The following is a 23,260-nucleotide window of genomic DNA, read 5'->3' as shown; positions in this document are numbered from 1 at the left end:
AAATTCAATTAAATTGTTTCTCTTTTTCCCGTTTCTTGTAGCAAAATGTCTTATTTCACTCCAGGATACTACAGAGCACCAAGTTGTGCATTGGAGAGTCACTTTGAACTGTTCAAATCACAAAAACCTCAATTCCTCTCCACGTGGTCAACGTAAAAACACAAAAAAATTGTAATGCAGACTGCATTTGCATGAAATGTCAACAACCCTTCAGCTGCACATGCTGTCATGAAGATACGCAAGACTTACGTTTGCTTAGGCCTGCCACCAGAGAGCACTCTTGTCCTACACAAAACAGCAAATAAAAAGATCTTGAACTATATTAAATATAGGAAAGGTATTATTGTAAAAATAATAATGTGACTGTTTCATTACGCTATTTAAACAAAGGCTTGCACGCTTCTCTTTTCCCAGCAGCAAAACAATGTAAAAGAGATGAGATGGGGAAAAATTATTTTAATTAATAGGACTTAATTAACTTTGAGAAAACTAAGTAAAGCATATTTTATGAGTATCATTATTTAAAGAAATAAATAATTTAAATAAATTAAACTAAAAAGAAAAGCAGGCATATCTAAGTTGTTTTTTTTTGTTTTTTTTTGAAAGGGTCATGTTCCACATTTATGTCCTTTTGTCTGCCTTAATCACAGACCACTGCTGATAAGACTTTTGTGTTTGGTTTGGTTTTTTGGCTTTTTTGGGGGGGGGGGTTTATGGTTGACTTTGGATAACCGTGTCTTTTATGTAATCTGGAGAATAAAAATGAATTCATAATTCAAAGGTGATTATATAGCCACTGTAAATATAGGCAAAACATAACGTGATTTTTCTCACATGAGAATTAAAACAGACCTACATCTTTGCCCTGGCGCTGGCCTCCGCTAGAACAAACTGAACACTATTAAAGACAGGAATGCTGAAAGATTACTTTTGATCCCGTAACCAAACAAACCTCTCACAGTCCCTGCCTGGGTTTCATAAAGACATGCCAGCTGTATTATGTCTGGCTTGCTTTATCTGGAGTTTAAGGTTTTTCAAAAAAATCAATAAAGGTCCAACCTGACTTTGTCTCACGCGAATGTGATCTTATGATCTCTCAGCACTATGTCATGTGCTTTCAAAAGGCTGCTAAACATTGTAAGCTCTGTTGCCAAAATATACTGTAGACTCATCATCAGGCTCAACATAATCACGATTAGTGTGTTATGTAACCACAGGACAGGTGTTGAATACAATATGCTGGAAAATGAACAAACCAACAATGTCGCATTAACATATTAGCCATTTGATTTACTCTTACTGATGATGAGAAGTGTTTTTATTGATGTGTAGACAGCATTTTCATATAGGCTTATTTATATTGTGCCAAGTCACAAAAACAGTCATCTTAAAGCACTTTATAAAGTAAGATTAGTAAACTACAATATTAGACATAGACAGACGAATGGATTGGAGAAGTCCCCTAGCAGCTTAAACCTATTAAAGTATACCTAAGGGTTAAGGGTTAGCTGACCTAACTGAACTCAAACTGAAAACTGGTTCCACAAGAAAAGAGCCTGTGAACTGAAAACTATGAAGTGCTCTGCTGGGATAATATCATACTATTAAGTCTTTAAGATATGAAAGAAGCTAATTTTTTGGGAGATGGATCCTAAATTCTGGATTTAACAGGTGCCAAAAACAGGATCTCCCTTTTTAGACCCTGCTAAGCACTTTTGCTGCAGTGTGTTGGATCAGCTAATGACTTATCAAGGAGCTACAATAGTCCTGCATAGAACAAATGAATGAACTAGTTTTCAGCATCAGTCTGAGACACGATGTTTCTAATTATGGCAATACTGTGCAGATGAAAGAAGGAAGCCCTAGATTTGTTTAATGTGCAGATTATAGGACATATTCTAATCAAAAAGACACACACAGCAGTTTTGGAGGCCAAGTCTGAGTTTTTATGGACAAAAATAATATAACTTCACTATTTGTTTTTTGTTTGTTTTAGTTTTTGATGTTTTGTTGTTCTGGATGAAAAATTATTTAAACACTGCATATGTGCCTAGCACGCAGTGAAAAAGAACATTATCACATGACTGTGAAAAACAAAGTATACCTACACTGCTTCCTTATGAATTAAGAGTCTGAGTAGCTGCTAATGAAATGCACTTGTGAGCAAGTGTGAGCACAAGTGTGAGTCAGGTGGAGCTCCTTTAGGGGAGTCAAGCCTCTCTTACTGTCTTTGCAACTTTGTACTGAGTACTGAGGTCTTCGCGAATAAACTCTGAATTCATTTCAATCAGGCAGTGCTCGGGCGACCCCACTGGCCTCTGGCCCCAAGGAGAGGCGCCGCTTGTCACCAAAGTAATCTCAAGTCAGACGTTAAGCCAACAGCTGAAGTTTGGGCCAAACTGTGTCATGCAGCAGGGCATTGATTCCACAACAGCAAATCTACAAAAGTATCAAGGTGTTGGAATGGAGCCCTGCATCAGATTGGTGGCCTGTCCAGTGTACCCACACTGCAATGAAAAAACAGGACTTCATTTCTCATGCACTGCAGCCCTGAAGCTTTCTTGATATTGCCTATGTAGCGGTGCCAGGAGGGGAGGAAAGGATTTGGCTGAGGCAGGTTAACGCCGAACCTACATCTCCTCGACACACACCAAATGTAGCGGCGCAAGGGATTACAGAGGAGTGAAACACCACCAACCTAAATGCTATTGTTTTCGACAACGCCACCTGGGGGTAGTTACACCCCAGGCAAAGATGATTAATAGATGTACCAATTATCACAATCACGCAGGTTTGTTATCTGCAGCTGCGGTGGGGCAAAGAAACAAACAAAATTACTAAAAATACTTTATTTGATAATCATCAATAGAAGTAAAAAGGTTCATTAAAAGGACTGCCTTTGTACAGTAACAGCCTGACAAACAGGTAAACTAAATAGAAAGGGGGAATACCGACCACTTGGAGGCAGACTACAGGGAGGAGTGCCCAGTGTGCCACCCGCTACTCACCCGTGCAACTTCACCGCAATCCTCACTGCGATCTAACTGGTGTGTTATACCTATACCCCAGTGTACACACATGCATGCTTTGGAGGAAGGGAAACCACCACACATGCCTAGTCTCCCACAAACGGCCGGACCTTCTCGAAAGAAAAGGACAGAAGAATTACACAAAATAAACAACTAAAATAAACAACAAATACGGATTCTATCCTAGAGTCTCCTTTAAACACACTTTAAAACATCACCATCAAGCGTAAAATACCATCACACAAGGGGCAAATAAATGCCGACCCTAGTTGGAATAAACCGAATTAAAAGTAGAAACAGGACAACAAGTAAACAAGACCATAAGACAAGACAGCAGTGGTGTAGCACGATCCTGTAATGAAACAGAGAGAAGCAGTAGTCAGGGTCCAAGCCCGTAAGAGTCTTGTTACAACTCTCTAAGGGTGATACTAAGTGAGCAGCTTTCCTGCAGTGCTTCCTGCGACCTGGGGAAGATGATGTGGATTCAAGGGCATCCCAGCATTAGCCCGAGTAGTCCTACGTAAAGGGGCCACACCATTCTGGACATCAGCAATACCTGGCAGCGGATCTGTGCAAACCACAGGGGACATTGAGGGTTCTAGCTCGACTGGTCTACGGGGGCTAGGAGTCTCCAGTCTTGGTTGGCAATTTCTTGGGGCCGGAGTAGGTTCAGAAACCAATAAAAACCACTCACCACCTTGCATAGGTTCCGCTATGGGGGCAGTTTTTAGTGGTTGAACTGGAGCACTGAAGGGACAAGGGGTCTCAAATTCCACCTTCTTCTGTAATAGTGAACGGCGAACATGTTTCACGTGACTCAGGTTATTTACCGGAGCAACAGTGTACATGGACCCATTTTGGTCAGGGGCCTTAAGCACTTTATACACCACTGAACTCCAAATATCCTGAATTTTATGACGGCCTCTAAGCCCAACTTCCTTCAGATAAACCAACTGACCTTCTCGCAGGGGAACTTCCTTTGCACGCTGGTCGTGGCATGTCTTACACCAATTAGCTTCAGGAATTTGCTTCGGTTGGGATGCGGGCAAATGACCCAAATAAACATTAGGATGGGTTTGCGCATCTTTAGCCGACACTTTTGCTCACACTCCTGGCACCACTGTTGGATGTCTCCATACATCCCTATCCATTGAGAAAATGACAGGCCATTGAGCACCATTGAGAAACCACATCTACTGTTCTCCGAACACCCTGATAACCATGCTCCTGGTGCAGCTGCTGCAAAACCTGACCCTGATGGGACTTGGGTAACAATACCTGCAGCGTCTCTTCTCTCCCAGGATGACAGACCTTCCGATATAGCACGCCATCCCGCTCCACTAACCTATGCCATTGCCTGACCAACCCGAGGGCCAGCCTTGAAGTGCAACCACTTTCCTTGGCATCAGGCCCCCGTCTCCAAAACTGCAGAAACTCCCAGATCATGGGGTCAGTCACCTGCAAAACATGAAGGTCAGACAATGCATACCCAGGGAAGACTGAGGTAGTGGCTTGGACAGCGGGTGTTACTGGTTTCCTACCAATAACCTGGGGCAAAGGGTCAGGTACTACAGACTCTGAGCCTAAGACGCCTCCACCTTAACCTCGGCTCAATGGTTCACGGGGCGGAGGTTTCCCTGAATGGAAGAACAAACAACATTACTTGAACTGGCTTGCGGTGCTGTACCAGCTGACTGAGCAGGCATGACTGTGGGTTCACCAGGGCACTCTCTGGCAAAATACCCAACCTTCTGGCACTGTCTACAAATTACGGCCTTATTACGTGAGGCAGGATATGGTTTGGAAGCACTATTCAAAGCAGCAAGACTCTTTGCGAGCTGATTCAACTGCTCTTGCTGACTTTTAAGAATCTCTTTCAACTCCTGTATTTTAGATTCATAGGGTGCAATACCTGCCAGACTACCTCTGAAAGGGACCTCCTGGACACTGTGCTGAAATCCTAACACCGGGGGAACCGAGTAACTTCTATCCCTACTGCCCCTTGGCATACCTCCACGCTCCCATAATATAGCCTCCCGACGAACATGCATCAAGGTGGCAGTAGGGTGGCCACGGACATACTGCTTTAATTCTCTGTGTAAGAAACAATCATTTTCAACAAACTGATCTCTAAGCAAGACATCTTTGTTCAGCAGATCACGAGGGGACTGTTTCACAACCCTATGCATGAGACACATAAGAGTAGGGATTCTTGTTGAGAACCGGTTCCCACTGTTTCAATTCCTTGGAATTGTTTGCCATTTTTGCAAATGATTCCCTTATCGATTCCACCTGGCAGGAAACACGGCGCCTAAGCGGCTCAAACGCTAAAAAGTTTGGTCATACTTTACGAGAACGGATGACAACAGGGCAACTTGCAATACTTGCAAAGTAGAGATTTCATTTAAGGGAGGAAACACTACGAATATGCAAAAGCATTTGCTCACAAAACACGCGATGACCTTAAATGAATGTCGTGTTTTTAATTCCACTCCAGACTTGAGAATCTCAACCCAGCAGCAGCGGTAACGTTTGCACGTCCTCTCCCGTTAATGCAGCAGGTAAATAATCAACTAACAGTGCATATTGTGTTAGCGCGATCTGCCTTATTATAAAACCTGCCATTATTGTGCATTTAGGTGACCATGATGAGAGAGACAGACAGAGTCTGGCTGGCGCTCGCTGGCAATTCTCGCTGCAGTCTACCGGTAGCGTCTCTTTTCAGGCCGGGATAGACTAATGTCACCGAGCAGTGACTACGTTTGTGGTAAAAGGCTTGCACCCATTTGCCACAGCAGATGCCCTCAAATTTTCAGTAAGTGAATGTGTTTAATTATAGGCAGGGACATTACTGGATATTCTTGTGTAATTGCTACAGAATAATTTATGTTATACTTTGTTATTGCTACAGAAGAATATTTATTTAATTATTTGACATTTACAATTTTTTTCCCCGGGGACCCTGTGACACCCCATAGAAGAGCTGTAGGCTGGATCTCTTAAGGATCTCACTGTTGGGTTTGTAAGGCCATGCTACTCCTAAATTTCTATCTTGTTCAAACAGAAGATATAAAACAAAGTTCTAAGCTAATCGACCTTAGTGTTCTCCTTTTTTAAAAATAATCGATAAAGAATCAAATCGTTAAACAGAATCGAAAATGGAATCGGAATCATGAAAATCTTATCAATCCCATCCATACATAAGAGCATGTGAAAATTCCTGTAATGTCTCTCCCTCCTGCTGTCATCTTGAAAAGAAATCCTTCTGCAGAGAAACATATGACTTAGTACACCCATACAGTTCCTGTAAAATAGTCAAAATCTTTTCACGATCGTCTTTCTCCTCTGGAAGCTGATATTTAATCTCTTCTCTGGGCTCGCCTTCCAGGTGATCATAGATAAACAGGGTTTGGTCGGCTGGTGAAAGATGTCGTACCCTCAAACAGGCCTGCACCTCTTCCACCCACTCGGCAATACCTATTCCAGTCTTACTGTTGAACCATGGGCACTACCTCTCCCGAGGAAGATAAATCAGTCTCTCAGTCACGGGAGCTTAAATAGCAGAATACCCATGGGTGAATGAACCCGTAGAAGCAGCACTGGTTCCAGGTTGCTCCGATTCTCGCTTTTGCCCCATCTGCTGATTTTCTGCTTGCAGCTGAGCAACCAAGTCCTTTAGCTGTGCGAGCTCTTCCTCCATAATAAAACAGAAGAGTATTAAAATATCACATTATAAAACCAGAAGTCCGTCCTGCCGCTGCCGCTGTCTTGTCACTACCCCCAATAAACCATACAAACGAACTTGATCCAAAACAAAAAACTGCGACACGTATGCTCTGCCTGCAGAGATCCTGTGAAACAACACCAGATTGTGGTGGCACAAAGGAGGATAGCGCGAACATCCACTTCTCCCCAGCTAATGATTAGAGGCCGTTGTAAGAAACAGCCATGCTTCACTACACCTACATACAAATGCATTTGCAGTGTCAGACATTGCATAGTCTACCAGCTGCCTTGTACAAAATCGTTGTGATGCCCACTAGCAAGAATTTGAGTCAATATTGTATTAGCACAGATAATAGTCCCATGAATTCATGCCTCCAACATGGCCTACTCAAGTAGCACACTTGCTCAAACTGCATACAATTTATTTAGAAGTGAGAATGTGGCATTTTCAACATGTGCAAAACCACTTTATTAATAAAGTGCCTGAGGGTGCCATGCTGAAATTATCCACACTACTGATTGAGTGACTGATAGTGAAGAAGAAAAATTATTTTGGGTTCTACATAACACATTATTTATAATACAGAAAGAGGAAGTATGAGTTTACTTTGAAGTGAGTAAAGAATTATTTTGAAAATCATGCTCTAACTAAAAAGGAACTCAACTATTGGTTGATGCAAGATGTACGTGACTGAAATTTTTGCAGCTTCTTATGAACAAGTATAACCATACAGTGACTCAAAAATACCTTCTAGAAAACATTTCAGTGCTCTTAGAACTTACGTCTTTAACGTTTGAACAACAAATTCCAGGGAAATAGCTCTGTATACAAAAATAAAGTAGCATTGAATGACTAGACAAAAAACAATGAAATAAAAACATTTTTGATTCATTTTTTATGAATTTTGCCGTTTTAGTCAGGACTGCAAGAAGCTACCAAGCAAGACCATCAGCTCAAAGGAGACTGTAAGTAAAATTATAGAATCATGCAATGAGTATGATTTTACATTTTAACACATTGTTGCTGTTTTAACATAAAATGCATATAGCTTCGACTTTTATTAATGGATGAAAATATCTTCTTTATACACTGATGCTGTGCTTTAACCAAATCCACTGATGATGTGTTTTTCAGATTTAAACACATTGTTGCTTTGTTTACATATAAAGAAGACAGTCTCAACTTTAGTTAGGCGTGGCTGAGAAAGGGTGAAAAAAATCTTATTTTCACACTTCTATTGATATTGTGGTTTAACCAAGACCACACATGATGTGTTCTAAAATTATAATTTTTCAATATGGGAAAATAAGACCTTCAGTAACTAACTTTTGAGCATCAATAACATTGGAGAATGTACTGTCGGACAATCCGGTGGAACTGACATGGAGGTTTTATCTTGAAACAGCACTCAGTGAACCTGCTCTGTAACTTTATGCGGTCTGTCACATCATGGCTAAGTCACTGTGGGTCATAAATCATTCACTTTGCAATAATTTTATTATGTCAGAAAGGGAAAAAAACGGTTGCACAAACTGACATGTTGCAACAGTGGTTTCCTTTTCCCACACTTGAGTTCAGTGAGCTCTTCGGAACAACTTATTATTTTACAAATGTTTGTAAAGGCAGCCTATGGGATCAATTCATAGAGAATAATAATATTGAATATATTACAGTGATGCTAGCAGTCATGCATTGTAATCAGACAATATAAATATTCGAGCAGAAATATGTGTTGACAAAATAGACTCAAATATGTTTATTTTATTATTCAGATTAGGAAAGATTTCAAATAAAACTATACGAGTCTTCATCAATTGAATGCAAATGTTTACATTTTTTTCAAAAATTCAGAAGAATTTAAACACTTGATTTGGTTGAAAATTTGAAAAATAAAATTTGAAAAATTCATTTTTTCCAACCCTTATTTCAATATCATGCTGGTAATAATGGAGGAGAGCTCATCTGAGCTTTTGATAAGAAAATTATATTATATATATAGCCATGTTTTCTTGGGCGTGCATCATGTTTCCACGCTGTAAATGCAAATAACTCGCAAAGTGTTTGTGTACTTAAACAATAAATGAAATGGCTATTTATGTCATATCAGTGGCACCAGTACCCTGACTACTCTGTGTTTACTGTTTCCAGTGTACAGAGGGAGGTTGCACCTGCTCACTACCGCACATCATATTCTCGCTAACAGCAGCTTTCAAAACAACTACACCATGGTAAGTCTTATCTTTACAAATATAATGTGTATTGTGCTCAATGTGTTCAGTTTGAGTTAAGGAGATCTCCTTAAAGTTTTCTTTTCCAGAATGTAAGACTTTGATATAACTGACTGGATAAATTAGTTTGAATAAATAATTTACTTTGTTTTTTCTCTCATTTTGCCCCAATCCTTCCCTTTGTCCTCTTCCTTTCTCCTTCTTTCACTCCTGTTTTCTCTTTATTCCTCTTTTGCTACAGGTGCTTAATTGTACGCAGATAGTTGAAGCACTGGAGACCTATTACCTTCCAACATTTTATGGAATTGAGTTCTCTGTTGGTTTCCTTGGCAACCTGCTGGTTGTACTTGGTTATATAGTTTGTTTACAACAGTGGCAGAGCTGCAATATTTACCTCTTCAGTCTTGCGGTTTCAGACCTTATTTTCCTCTCCACATTGCCACGCCTCTGCTACCTTTATTCAAATCACAAAGAAGAGAGCAATCTCTATGTTTGCGTTATCAACCGCTACGTCCTGCATGTAAATCTTTACTCCTCCATACTCTTTATGGTTTGGCTCAGCATGGACCGCTTCCTGCTCATAAAGTATCCAATGAGGAACCATTATCTGCTCAGGCCACGAACAGCTCTGATTGTTACAGGGTTGAGCTGGATAGCTGTCAATGTTGAAGTTGCCCCAATGATAACACTGATGGTGCAGGACCTAAAAGAAAATAATTGGACCAAGTGCCGAGATTTTGGCAGTCTGAAGGGAGATATCAGTGTGCTTGGCTACAGCTTGGGGCTGACAGTGACAGGTTATATTCTCCCTCTGTTTGGACTTTGTGTTTTTTCCTACCAAGTAGCACATCTACTGCGTGTCCAGGAAAGGGCTCTGCAGCGCAGCGTGGCATCATCATACAAGCGGCCTCTAAAGGTGGTTGCATCAGCGGCAGCGCTATTTCTGGTTCTCTACACTCCCTACCACGTGCTTAGAAATGTGTCAATAGCAACTATGCAAGACTGGGCAGGACTGGAGATTTGCACACGGATGCACATAAAGACTATCTATATCTTGAGCCGACCTATAGCCTTTTTTCACAGCGTAATCAACCCCATCTTCTACTTCCTCATGGGTGACAAGTTCAGAGACCTCCTAGAATCTAAGATTAGAAATATAGTCAGCAAAACAGTGGTGCAAAGAAACCCTTCATGAGTAAGGGTATTTACACCTCACATTATTATTAAGTAATAAAAAGATGTAATAGCATATTCTTGAAGTAAAATTATGAATGAAAGTTTATTGTCACATTTGCTGAAACTCTTAACTTTGCATTGCTTTATCATTGTTACGTCTTATTTGGGAATGTTTGCACATTATAGTGCCATATAGCTTCTTAAGCTAATAAAGACTATTGAAAACTGTCTGCTCTTTTATTATTACCTAGATTTCAACGTTTTCTCCACAAATCATTAAAGGGGGTATTTGTTAAATGAATATAAATTTAAATGAATTTTGATTAAATAACCGGACCAAAATTACAAAAAGGAAAAAAATATTTGCATGATCTACTAGAAGCAAATGCCATAGTCTGAGATGAGCTGGGTGTGGAATGACAAAATGAGTACCAATTACACAGTTTCAGCTCCTGTATTCACTTAATAAACCATAGTATGTAAAAATCTGGCTGACATAGTCTAAATCAACAAGAATGATTCAAATTCGAACAATTTTGGTCTGGTCAAGTTGGACTTTCCCATTTAAATGCTGCATGTTCTCCATGTGCCAAAGAAATGCATGTTAGGTAACTTGATTATCAAACCAAACACGATAAAATCCAACTAGAAAATTGAATCATAGAGGCGTCTCATGCAAGGATTTTATGCCCATCACGACTAACCACACCATGCTTGACCTATCATTTTATTTAGCCTGGACTACCTTCCTGATATTGAGACAGAGCAAACAGGAAAAAAAGAGATGAAAGTATGCCAGGACAAATATAACGCCTGAAGCTCTATATTACTTATAATATGATTTGGTGATATACTAAAACAGTAAATTCTCTGGGAATATTACATTTCAGACCACCAACGTCACAGAGTCATCATGGGTATCATTTACAAAGGTTTTATCCTGATTGCTGTATGTTGAGAACAGTTATTTAATTTAAATGCCGGAATGCATTTGAAACATTTACTCTCAAAATCCTAAAATCAATTTTGTATTTGACATTTGAAATTACAGATTAAGCTATTAAGCTTCATGAAAGTTTGATTCTTGCAACATTTAATTACTGGAACATTTTGTCATTGGTGAAGATGGTGTTAGTGCTAGCAAATCAAGTACAATTAACCAGGAGCCAAAGTAAGGATCAAGTAAATTTATTGTCAGATAGCTTAAAAAAAATGCACCTAACAAAGGAAACCCAGGACAAATAATAGAAACTGTTATATTGACAATTGAGCAAGTGGAGCTGTTTGAGGAAATAAGCTAGCTTTGTCTGTTAACTTGAAATGTTGCAATGTTTTTTTTACCAACAATGTTGGTAAGAAAAAAAGAAGCTAAAAATCAATGAAGACATACTGTGCCCAGTTTCATACACATTTCAAAACTTTCAGACCAGAAAGGCATAGTGTTAACCGCAGCTTGTTATTTGGATATCTCCCATATGTACAGAAGTCACAGAGGTGGTGTCACTCAAGAGAGAGGAAACAGTAATGCTCTAATGACAGGTGATCAGTTTAAAGTCACCTCACCGTTGCTAAAAGAAAAAGCAACTCAACTTCTTGTGTTTGTTAGAGATAAAAACAAAAGTCAAAGACAAACAAACAACTGTCATAAATACGCAATCAGACGTGCATAGAAAGCCAAATTACCAACTCTTTAATCGCACCTACATACTGTTCACCAAACTGGCAAATGGTCTTGTACTTACAACTCCAGCTAAGTGCCCTAGCCTTTGAACCATTGCTTATTGCGTATGAAGCAAAAACAACTCTACATGCTACATTCCTGATATGACGACTTTATATTTATGACTCTATGTTCCCAAATGAGAGCACTTTCTGGTTTTCCAAATGTAAAGTAGTTTATTTACATAATGTACTACCATAAAAAATTATCAGCTCATATTATAGGAAGTGAGACTTGTAATAATCGGTAAAGGTTAAGGCTCCAGATATTTTTCCTCTCTTTTTGCCATATTGCTTCTTTACACTGAGCTAAGCTTTATAGCAAAAATGTGTTTATGCCTATGGCGAAGCTTTTCTTTGCAGCATGCTCTTTATATACAGATGCCAATATTCTTCATGGAATGTGGATTATTTTATTTCACTGCCTGCAGCCTTGAAATGAAGATATTTTAAAGCACAATGCAAGTAGATGAGTTTCTGATGAGGATTTGAAGTTGTTTTTTTTCCTTTTATTAGATTAAAATGCCATTCATTCTGCAGTTTAAATTAAGGGTATTACCATAAGCAACTCTATGTGTACCATTTACATTTAAGGGATACACAACAAAAGGAGTCATTCTTTTTTGTTTTAAACATATTGTGATTATGCAAGCCAGTGTTTTTGATATTTTCTAACATCACCTCAGGCTTCAGTGACCTGCAGCTTGGATAAATGTTAGCTTTGGCTAAACAGACTGTTGTGAAAATTCTTTTCTGCTGTGTCAAAACTTACACTGGATTCTTTAAACCTCTAATGGAATATTTCAGAATTCTCAGTGGTATGCATTACTAATTAAAGCCATAAGATCAGACTAGATATGAGGTGCTGTGGATGGAAAACAATGAGGAGAACCATAACAGGCCAAAGAAAGTCCACAGATATTTTTACCCTCATATTTGCCTGTTGAGCCAAACACAACACTATTATTGTACTTTTGTGATGCCGTCATGTGTTGTGCTGCATTCAAGCCACCTTATTTGGAAAGAAAATGTTCTATACTCTCAAAATTTTGTTTCCTACTCCTATCCATTGCAATAAAATTTCTCAATAAATACACACAAAAACAGCAGGACCACAGAAAAGGAGACACCGCCAAAAAACAAAAGTCTACACCCAATCAAAACATTCTTGCATTGTGAAGAAATACTGGAATAACTACTACTGATCCTCAACCTTTTACAAATTTTCCTTGAGCCATTTAATATAGTTGTCTGTCATGCGACGTGCAATCAGGAAGTCAGTTGGCCACACGGTGAACATCAATGCTCCGTGAAATCCTGTGTCATAATGTTCATGTGTCACCTCAACGCCAGCAGCACGGAGCCGTGTGGCATACATGATCCCATCATCTCGGAGAACATCATACTCGCACGTCAGAATGTAGGCCTTGGGCAAAGAGCGTAAAGCTGCGTCTGGAACAAGCAGAGGCGACGCCCTCGGATCAGCAAGAGATCGAGATGGTCCATCTATTGCAACTGTTCCCTCGGTAACTGCGGGAGCACTGTAGTTGTACTTCCTATGATACGTTTCTGGCAGAAAAGCACTCCAGTTGACAAACTTCAGCAGGCTTGAAGACTCTGGGTTGTTGTGGGTGTTGGCCATCATTGCTCTAAAAAAAGCTTTGTCGCTGGTGAAGTACTCACTCCAGAAACGCACCATAAGAGTGCGGGGCAGAATGGGCATGTGCTGATTCTGCTGATATGAAGGCGTGTAAAGGTCCAGAGCCTGCAGCACAGGATAGATAAGTGCTTGGGCCTTTAACTGAATCTGCTGACTCGGCTCCTTTTGTAACTGTTTTGACAGAAAGAGAGAACAAAAGAAGGATTAAAATGTAAGTTAGCCAAGAAATGCATGTGTCATTGTTGTTGACTCATTTCACTTCAGTATTTTCTGTTGGGCTTCAAGTGTTGACTTGTTAATGACCTGTTAATTTCAGTGTTGTAATACCTACAAATTTAAATAGCGGAAGTAGCAAGCATGTTGGATTAACACAGCTGCCCACAAAAACAGGTCCTTGACCAGCCTTCATGCCTTCCAAAGAAATAGCACTTCTGTTATTTATAAGCCTAAGAGCCATTTTTGATAATACAGTTTCACACGCAGTGCTTTTTCTATACTTAAGCACCTTCGCATACACTCACTCAGGGTTCAGTATCTTGCCCAAAGATACTTTGAGTGGCATTTCAAATGGTATTGAGCCACCACGCTACAGCCGCCCAAAAGACACTGCTTTGCAGCGGACGCATTAGATGTAACAGTTCTTATTTATCAGTTAACCACTTCAATTATTTTTAAAGGCCAAATCAGGTCGTATGATGGTTGTATTTTAGGTGTTTTTAAGACCCAAGGTTCCTTGGTTGTTTTTTCCTAAAAACAAAACAGTGATGGTATTTGTACGGTATGTGAACTGTACAAAAGTTGAAATAAAGTATCTAAGAATTGATTTGCAATTCCTTAACCAAGAGCAGCATGGCAAAATTAAATTCCAAAGAGATTCCTTGAGAACTCCTGGTCTTGCTAAGACACTTTTGTTTTAGTAAATCCTACAAGCTGCTAAAACATCTTTTTTCATCTTTCAGAAACTTCCATGAACCTTATATAGAATAGAATAGATCTTAATTTTCGCTGTTACAAGAACAATGAAAGACAGTTTGGCATCTCTCCGTTAGCAGCATGTAGATTTTACATTAAAATTCCTTTAGAATAGAGAGAATAAAGAGAATCCACCCAAAAATAGACATAAAGTTAAAGAGGTACCTACACAGGGAACGTATGTATCTACACAGATATGTACAAGATATATGTGCCATATAAAGCAGCAGTTGCCATTTAAAGAGCAAGTGATCAGCGCAATGTAAGGTGCAATGCAATCGGTGGTAGTGCACATTAAGTATGATGGTTGCATTATAATAAATACAGTTTTTAAAACAGTTGAAATTTCCATAAATGTTAACAGCACAGTTAACCTTCAATCAGGGTGGAGGTAGAGCATGTTTGACAGCCTGTGGGTAGAAACTTTTATTGAGTCTGTTTGTCTTTGATCCGATCGACCTGTAGTGTTTTCCAGAGGGGAGGATGGAAAAAACGTGAGTGTCCAGGGTGCGAGGGGTCCTTGATGATGATACTGGCTTTCACTGAAGTCTGCCAGTATAAATGTCTCTGAGGGGGGTTAGTGAAGAGCCAATTGCCTGCTCTGCTGCCATCACCACCTGCTGCAGTTTCCTCTTATCCTTCACAGTACAGCAGTAGGTCAGAAGGCTCTCGATGGTGAGCGGTAGAAGATCTCAGATTGCTTTGTTCTTCTGAAGTCGATTACTGTGTTCAGATGTAGGTTCTTGATATAAGGCTCATTTGTGCTGGAGGTTTCTTTCTGTTAAAAGTTTTTTTTTCTTCCCACTGTTGCCAAAGCGCTAGCTCATAGAGGGTTATATGATTGTTGGGTTGCTCTCTGTTTTCTTTGAATTAGTGAACTTACCTTACAATATAAAGCTCCTTGTTGTGATTTGGCACCATATATATATAATATTGAATTGAAAAACTTGAATTGAATATAAAGATACCAATACTTAGATCCAAGACAGGAACAGTCTTCTGTTTCATGGTAAGAGAATACTATTTATCACACAGTCACTCAATAACCTATTCTTCTGCCACCTCATGAGCAGGAAAACAGATTCGATGTTATAAACAAAAGAAAAAAAACAGTACCTGTTGGGTGACTGCAGCTGCCAGGTTCCCCCCAGCACTATCCCCAGACACAGCAATGCGTCCAGGGTGCACATAGTACTGGGCCAGCACCCCCTTCTGGAGGAAATGTTTGACCACACGGTAAACATCCTCATAGGGGATTGGGAAGTGGTGCGCTGGAGCAAGGCGATACCTGAGCAGAGTTAACTATTTAAGTCATGTTTACAGACAATATTTCAGCAAACAAAGCACATTGGGAAAAAAATGTAATCATTTTTTTAAGACAAACAGACATCTTTCAAACTGAATAGGCAATAAAGAGACAGTAGAGTATAGAAAGGTTATAAAAATGAAAAGAACTTATTGCCATTTAGTTATTAACTTGAACTATAACTTACATAATGTGCAATGGATATATGTCTTTAAAATCCTTTGTTTTATGTAATGAAAAACTCAAGGAAAAGAAAAAATAATAATAAAAAAAGTATAAATATCTGGTTGCATAAGTGTGCACAGCCAGCTATATATAGCCCATGTCCAGAATCAAACAATCACTTCACAACTACAGCTGCTGCAAACTGCTTCTATGCTGCTGAAATATGGTTGACACAATAAACGGTTTTGTTTTGCTCTGACCTTTGCAGTGCTGGTGTCATCTCTACGAGTATTTTAATCTATTTGCCAAATGTTACGCATGGCTGACCCTGAGACTCACTAATGCTTCAATTACGCATTGAACCACTGGCAAAAAGCAGAAAGGAATTCAGATGAGCCAGATAAGGAAATACCCTACACACCCCAAACCCATACGCTGTCCACTTTACTACACAGTGGGTTGGTTTCATGACTATGAAAATCTACATTTTAAGAGGTAGAAATACCCATAACTAAAAAGATGTTTAAAAGGTGAAAAAAAATTATTTAGCGGATAATGTTAGTATTAGCAAACACACACACAGACAAGGAGGCGGGTGTGCCAAAGAATAGCAGTGGAAGTGTTATGATGGGGAAAAGGCTTACAGAGTCCCAAGCAAAAAGAAAAATAGAGAGCTTAACAGCATCATCACTTCAATCTAGCCTGTGACTAATGAGGGATGACGGGGACGTGACAAAAGAAAATTGTGTGTGAGCAACAGGGAAAAAGTCCGGGGAAGAGGATGAGACCTATTAATACCACAAACAAAAAAGAATTTAAATAATGACATAAAAAAAACATGCTGCTTCAGCAATACCTCTTTTTTCACAACAATATACATGACTATAAAATACAAAATACTTACTCCACTGAAAGAACAACAGCATCGAGCTCAGTGACGACTTTTCTGGCCAAGAGATCATATGGACTCATTCCTAAGTAGATAGTAGAAAAGCAGGATGAAAAAGACTTAAGTAACACAATACATCGCATTAAATTTCATAAATTTGATGCTACAGTAAGAGAGATGAACCTGGCATTCAGCTTAGCAATACTTCCTGGAAAGATTCATGTTACTGTAATTGTGAAAGGCCTTTAACAGATTGCACGAGCAGCGTGAGATGTGTCAAACTGCATGTCTCGTTTTTGGATTAGCAAGGGTAACCACCCCCTGAGGTCCCCACCGATCCTGCAGAAGGCATGCTATTTCCTCAGGAAACTGAAAGCTTTGTGATTTGTGATTCACAGTTTGTTCATTATTTATGATCCTGTCACAGTCCAGCCACTGGGAGTCGATATGAAGCTGTAATGTCATGAACCGCAATCAATCAATCAGAGAATATTACCACTACTCACTTGAAATAACAATGGTAATATTCTGAGATGAACACACAATGTGTTCATCTTTCAGTTCACCTTTAAAAGCCACAGAGTCATTATTCAGTGTGATAAAGGAGAACAGAGCCCAGCCCAACTACTTACTGGAACTCCCCAGACACCATCCTCCACCGTGCAGGTATATGATCGCTCTCCTGAGGTCTGTGTCACTACCTCGGTGCTTTGGCTGATATAACACCACCTCTACTCCATCAAACTTTTCTTCTGTCACCTTGACATGCTCATCAGAAACAGGTGCAATCTTCTCTAAAAGAGTAATGAAGTACATTACCCCCATGTAGTCCTTCAGGCCCAGTAATTCGCTTATGTCTGCCTGGAAATGGAGAAAGGCAAATGTAAGGTATAGAGAAAAACACATCACATAATTTGTTAGTGTTTGTGAAACATGAGGCATCTCTACTACCTTTTGTACAAATGATAATGTTAGGATAAACAGGCTTATACTATGTACACTTATGCCAGACTAACATCCATAATATTCAAAACAGAAAAGGTCAAATATGCCAAACTTGTGACCATGATAAGGAGGAAGCAAGAGAAACAAGGAGTCACAAGAACGCTGTCTGGCAAAATGTCAAGTCCCCTAAAGTTAACCGTTGAAAGAAGTCATATCTAAATGAAATAAAAGCATGACTGGTACTCCATTATGTCTGCTTGCTGAAGCAGTAGAAACCTGGCTTCAGGGTAATCAGCTGATGTGCCCACAATAAACTAATCAGAGTCATCTAGGACAAGTACCATCAGGAGCTCCTGTCAGGCAGTAGTTTTATTAAAAATACAAAACAAAAAAAACCACAAGAGGGTTCCCTTTCTTGGCATTTCAAAGACCAAACTGATGTGTACTAAACATTTTAGTATTAAATCAAAATACAGGATTTTGTTACAAAATGGTCATTACATCTCCAAAACAGATGATTTTTTGTAACTCTCATGCTCTCATGCTAAAAGGGAAAAATGAGATACCACTATCTCCAGTTTAATAACAGAACTGTCCTGTGGTGTTCGAGGTAGTAGCCTGCACCTTTTTTTCCTAACTGCATAATAATCAATATTAAAAACAAGTACAGCACTAAGATTTACTTAATACTTAGGATGTTAATAAGAAAAAAAGGTGTTCCAAAATAAATCCACTAACCATTATATTAAAACTACACTGTAGCCCACTGTAGCCTACTGATGATATGGTGCAACACTAATCTATGCAAACCGCATTTGAAGACAATAAAAAAACCCACCTCTATTAGCCGTAGCACAATGGGCTACAGTAAACCACCGGCGTCTTATCCGTCATAAACGCAGACGGGTTCCCTTGATAGGTTCTATTATTAGAACAGGTGAGCAGGACTATACAAAACATGGATTAGCATCTGACATAATCTGGTGTAACCAGCATGTGCATCTACATCAGCAAAAAAACAAACGTTTAACCTGCCACCTTAGCTGCTCAGAGAACAAAGGCAGTTTACCTACCGTTTCTCAGCTTGTGGCTATATAACACACATACAGTGCATTAAAGTGATCAGAAAGGTGTGTTCATACATCCACAATACTGAAGAGCCTACACTCTTTGGGGTTGTATTTCAGTAACAGCAGAGCGGATTATCAAGATAGACGGCAAGAATAGTTCTTTTATTTTTTATTTTTCTTACCAGATGGCTGAGACTTCTAAAGAAAGAGTTGGTCAGCATGAGTTTCCATCTCTCTTCTATCTCCTCAGGAATGGGCTCGTAAACGTAATAAGCGGTGAAAGAGCAGAAAGCGACGAATAGAATTATGCTTCCCAGCCTCATTTTCCAGCGTGGGTCCCTGGCCACAAACTGCGGGGTGCAAAACAAACGGGCTGTTGCGCTTGTTAAGTCACTTCGCTTCGCGACTAAGCTTACTCACGGAATCAATTCTTGGATCCGCGCGAGCTAAATTCTACAGCGAGCGCTCGGTGTCATTTTGTGGTCATCTGTGCGCAAATTCTGAGCTTTTCTCGATGCTCCAGTGGGCTCCTTAGTGCGTGTCTGTCTCGTGGAGCTGCAGAATTAATTGAAGTGTCAGTGATATGGAGACAGGAGCGCGCACGCTGTGTGCTCACGAGGCAGGAACCGTCCCACCTTGGCCTACAACTCAAATTCCTCAGGTGCCTTCTAATCGCTAGATTACACGGGGCGCGCGACTAAACTTTATGCTAAGATGCACCTGATGCACGAATGTCGTGGCTTGGAGCTCAAACATGGCTGGTGCATTCAGAGTTCCCCTTTTTTTCATTTTCCCTTTCACTCTTTCCATTCCCCGGCTACAAGTTTTCCAGATTAATTCATATGAGAAGAAAGTCTGTGTAGCTTCCATGTGGACACAGCTAAAGTCTGTTGCAGATTTGGTTGCAAGGCTGTCCAAGCTAATTATATAATTGGTGACGGAGCCAGCTCTGATGTCTGCTTTCTTGGTAGGTCTTTCAAAAGCAACATGACTCTCTGATGCACTCACGTTTTCAAACGCTGCAGGAGGGACGATTGCTGCTTGCTGCAGCAATGGGAAGAAGAATTTGCAGATGCAGGACTTTTTGGTTTAGTTTATCTTATTTTCATGGGCATATCTTTGTGTAGAAAAAGTGGCAAACTGGTTCAACAGAAGTGGCGCGTCACAAGAGATGTACTCGAGACAGATGGAATTTATTAAAACAAAACCGTTCAAACCAACACTGGAGCAATGCCAGTAGTGAAGGCTACCCTAGCATGTGCACTGTCAAGTTTTCTAAACACAAAAGAAGGCTGATGCCAGCTGGATCATCCTGGATCAAGATGAGAAAAAGAAGATGAGGGCCAGCCTTCATTACATTACTTCATTGCATTTGTTTGGTAAACGGTCCAATAAAAGACGGGGAAGCTGAGGTCAGTAAATAATGAGGAGCCCCTTTGCTGTCAAAGTTGCAAACTCTAGCTGTTTATGTTTTTAAATGAAATGATCCATATAATAAATCCATATCCTAAAGCCTTGGTCTGAAATAGTTTGATTTCTCTATAGGGTTCATCTGAGAAATTATGAACTATATACCTCCCTATGACTTAGAGTTGACCTCTCTGTTATGGTCTTTTTAATTTCTTTTAGTTGAACTGGAATATAAAATTGGCTGGTGTTAAGGTGCAGGTACGTGTCTCCTTCCATCAGCCGTCAAACTCAATTGAGATAGAATCTGCACGATGCAGGGCGTGACAGTGGGTGAAAGCATCCATGAGACCGCTCACTGCTGAGCAGTGGAATACTAAATCTCTTCTCTGAATACAAAATCACACTTCAGACACTCAGGGATTCTCCCTGGAATTCCCTCCCTCTCGTTCGCCTCCAACAACTGGCCTCATCTCTGCTTCTGATGGAGACCACCTCAGATCACTTTTAAATCTTTTATGGAGCTCTCTTCACTCTTTGCATCTTGTTAATGGGGAGGATGGGTGTCAGAAGATGTGGGGGTGGGTATGTTGTCTTCATCTACGTATAGTCATGCTGTGCAGTGCTATGCCACGTGACTCTCCAACACCCTGCTGCGTGTATGGGTAGCTTAAGCAGATATGTACTGAAGTGTAGGAATATGTGTTCATGTGCTTGCTGGTGTAATCAGTGTAAACTCACATAAATACATATGAATGTGTGTATACACACAGATGGACACATTCTTGGGATTACCAAATCTACAGAGGCACTTCAAATAGTTATAATTAAGGAACTCAATCCAGACCTCCCCTGCTTATAAGTATGAGTGGCAAACTTTGTAACTTTTTAAATTGCAGAGCCCCTGCTGAGGCAAAGCAGCTGCCCTGCATGACAAGAGGCATCTGAAGGCACTTCATTCCAGAGTCCAGAGTGAGATGAGTGGAAGGAACATTTATTTGATATAATAATCAAAAAATAGGTCAGGTTGCATGGCCAACTTTAAGCAACTAACCTCAAACAAAACCCAAATCTACAAGATTTTTCCAATCTCATTAAATTAAATCATCATATATAAACATACCTGAACACAAATATTAAACACAGATATTAAACTCAGGCTCTGCTAACTCTTAATTCGAGCTTCCAAAGTTGTTTTCATGCAAAACGATTGTTTTCAAAGTGTGTTACTTAGAAATGTAATGCCCAGAAAAACACAAAAAGCTTTTTGGACTATGCTCTTGATTTTGTTTTGCATCTATTCTTCTATTCGTGTATTTTTTGTTTTTACAATAAACAGGCTAAACAGGGTCAAATAACTGTCTCTGATTTCAAGCTTTAGGCCAAAAGCAGAGGCACAACTTTGGGAGGTTGCTTTGTGTTGTTGATCCACCCTAGTTACATATTTATCATTTAGGGATCGCTGGCTTCATATGTGAAGGGCTGAACAAGCTGTAACTTTTTATTTGAACTCGTAAAGACTGACCTACAAATGCTTGCATACTCTATCTAGAAGAATGGAAGAAGTATTTTGCCACAGAGTGAATAAGATAATCAGCATCTCCCTTGAGTGAAGTGAATAAGACAATAATATTTACATGGAACATATGCGCTGTCAAAGGTTGTGAGGAGTCAAACGTTTGCCCCTGTTTCACATTAGAAATAATATACAGTGCATTCCAAAACAAACTCATTGTTTTTTTCCAAAGCTCATTTTGTTTGCACCATAATACACAGTTCCACTATGGTTTTCTTTTGCTTTGTTTTTTGGGGCAGCAGCATCTACACAAACACTTTCTTACTAAATCCATGCATGGCAATATTTGAAATATTTCTTATTTTAAACAAATCCAGAGAAAGGATCAAAATCGGGAACAGAATTATCCTCCTGACAAGCAGACCTCTATTGCTGCCAAAAAGAAAAAAGTTACTAAAACAGTTACAACTAAGAACTTCCCTAAGCAATTTTCTGTCATTACAGTAAACATGAACAATGACATTTAATTTAATACAATTGTTACGGCCCCAGGCCTCAGGTGGCCCGCCTTCCTCTATGGAAATCAAAGCATTCCAGGACTCACGGGTGATTGGCTGGCCAGGGACCTATGCCCGCCCAACTTCATGCAGATCAGAGTGTGCCAGACCACTCACACCACTGGCTGTTGCAGGAGCATCATCAACCATCAAATGCTCAGCAACCCAAAGGGGTGGGTTTTGTGAAAGCTGAGGCCTGTAATGAGGTTCATGGTTGTGGTGGTAAGGACCCTTGTTTCGAACCATTCATTTTTGATGGCTCAGTATCGCTAACCGGCAATCCCTCTGATTTAAAACCTGTGCGTATTTCAAGGGACACTGGAGCTTCTCAGACTGTCATCCTCTCGAGTGTTTTACCATTTTCTGCTGAAAGTGAATGTGGTTTTAATTCTGTTCTACGGGGGATAGAGATGGGTTACGCTCCTAGACCAGTTCACAGAGTTTTTATCAAATCAAAACTTGTTACAGGATTTTCCCCGTTGCTGTTTGCCCGGCCTTGCCAATAGAGGGTGTGGCCATGTTGTTGGGCAATGATATTGCGGGAGGGTTAGTGCTCCCTTGTCTGGAGGTTTTAGACAACCCCCTAAATCAGAAGACTTCTGATGTTTCCGTGCACCCTGGGCCAGCCTGTGCGATTACTCAAGCACAAGCTCGTAAAGATACTGATGTTGCCAACTCTGATTCGGTGTTGATGTCCTCATTTTGCGAGGAGAATGATGTACCAACTAAAAGAAACAATGTTCTGTCACCCCCAGACTCAGTGAAACCTGAGGAGCCTGATCCATTTCCAAAGGTCTCTTCGCTGCCCTTGACTAGAGACCAGCTGTCAGCAGCTCAATTAGCTGATGACACACTGCAGAGCTGTTTCAAACGTACGGTAAGTGCTGAGCAAGT

The 23,260-nt window shown here is 40.0% G+C and overlaps 2 protein-coding genes across 2 annotated transcripts in view; one reads left to right on the top strand and one right to left on the bottom strand.

Annotated features, from left to right (window-relative positions):
- LOC102783319 (succinate receptor 1-like) overlaps positions 1-10,179 on the top strand; it is a 55,426-nt gene extending 45,247 nt beyond the window's left edge. The window contains exon 3 of the mRNA XM_087851638.1: positions 9,226-10,179. Within this exon, the coding sequence (XP_087707764.1) occupies positions 9,226-10,179 (954 nt within the window). The remainder of the gene's footprint in view (positions 1-9,225) is intronic.
- Positions 10,180-12,420: 2,241 nt separating this feature from the next.
- Positions 12,421-19,522, bottom strand: aadac (arylacetamide deacetylase). Its single transcript, XM_006795306.2, has 5 exons — positions 19,069-19,522; positions 17,504-17,732; positions 16,887-16,956; positions 15,628-15,799; positions 12,421-13,710 (listed from the first exon to the last, which is right to left on the bottom strand). The coding sequence occupies exons 1-5, from the start codon at positions 19,207-19,209 to the stop codon at positions 13,096-13,098; spliced, it is 1,227 nt and encodes a 408-aa protein (XP_006795369.1). The 5' UTR covers positions 19,210-19,522; the 3' UTR covers positions 12,421-13,095.
- Between the last annotated feature and the right edge of the window lie 3,738 nt (positions 19,523-23,260).

Source organism: Neolamprologus brichardi, chromosome 14 (assembly GCF_056152115.1).
Source record: "Neolamprologus brichardi isolate AB-2024 chromosome 14, ASM5615211v1, whole genome shotgun sequence".
NCBI lineage: Eukaryota > Metazoa > Chordata > Actinopteri > Cichliformes > Cichlidae > Neolamprologus > Neolamprologus brichardi.
Note: the sequence above shows the minus strand (reverse complement) of the source record. Positions and strands in the feature narration are given on the sequence as shown.

Coding starts and splice junctions, on each gene's coding strand:
- aadac (XM_006795306.2), bottom strand. CDS start 19,209: ATGAGGCTGGGAAGCATAATTCTATTCGTCGCTTTCTGCTCTTTCACC. Junction 16,957..17,503: donor ATGGTGTCTGGGGAGTTCCA/GTAAGTAGTTGG, acceptor CTATCTACTTAG/GAATGAGTCCATATGATCTC. Junction 15,800..16,886: donor GCTGTTGTTCTTTCAGTGGA/GTAAGTATTTTG, acceptor AACTCTGCTCAG/GTATCGCCTTGCTCCAGCGC.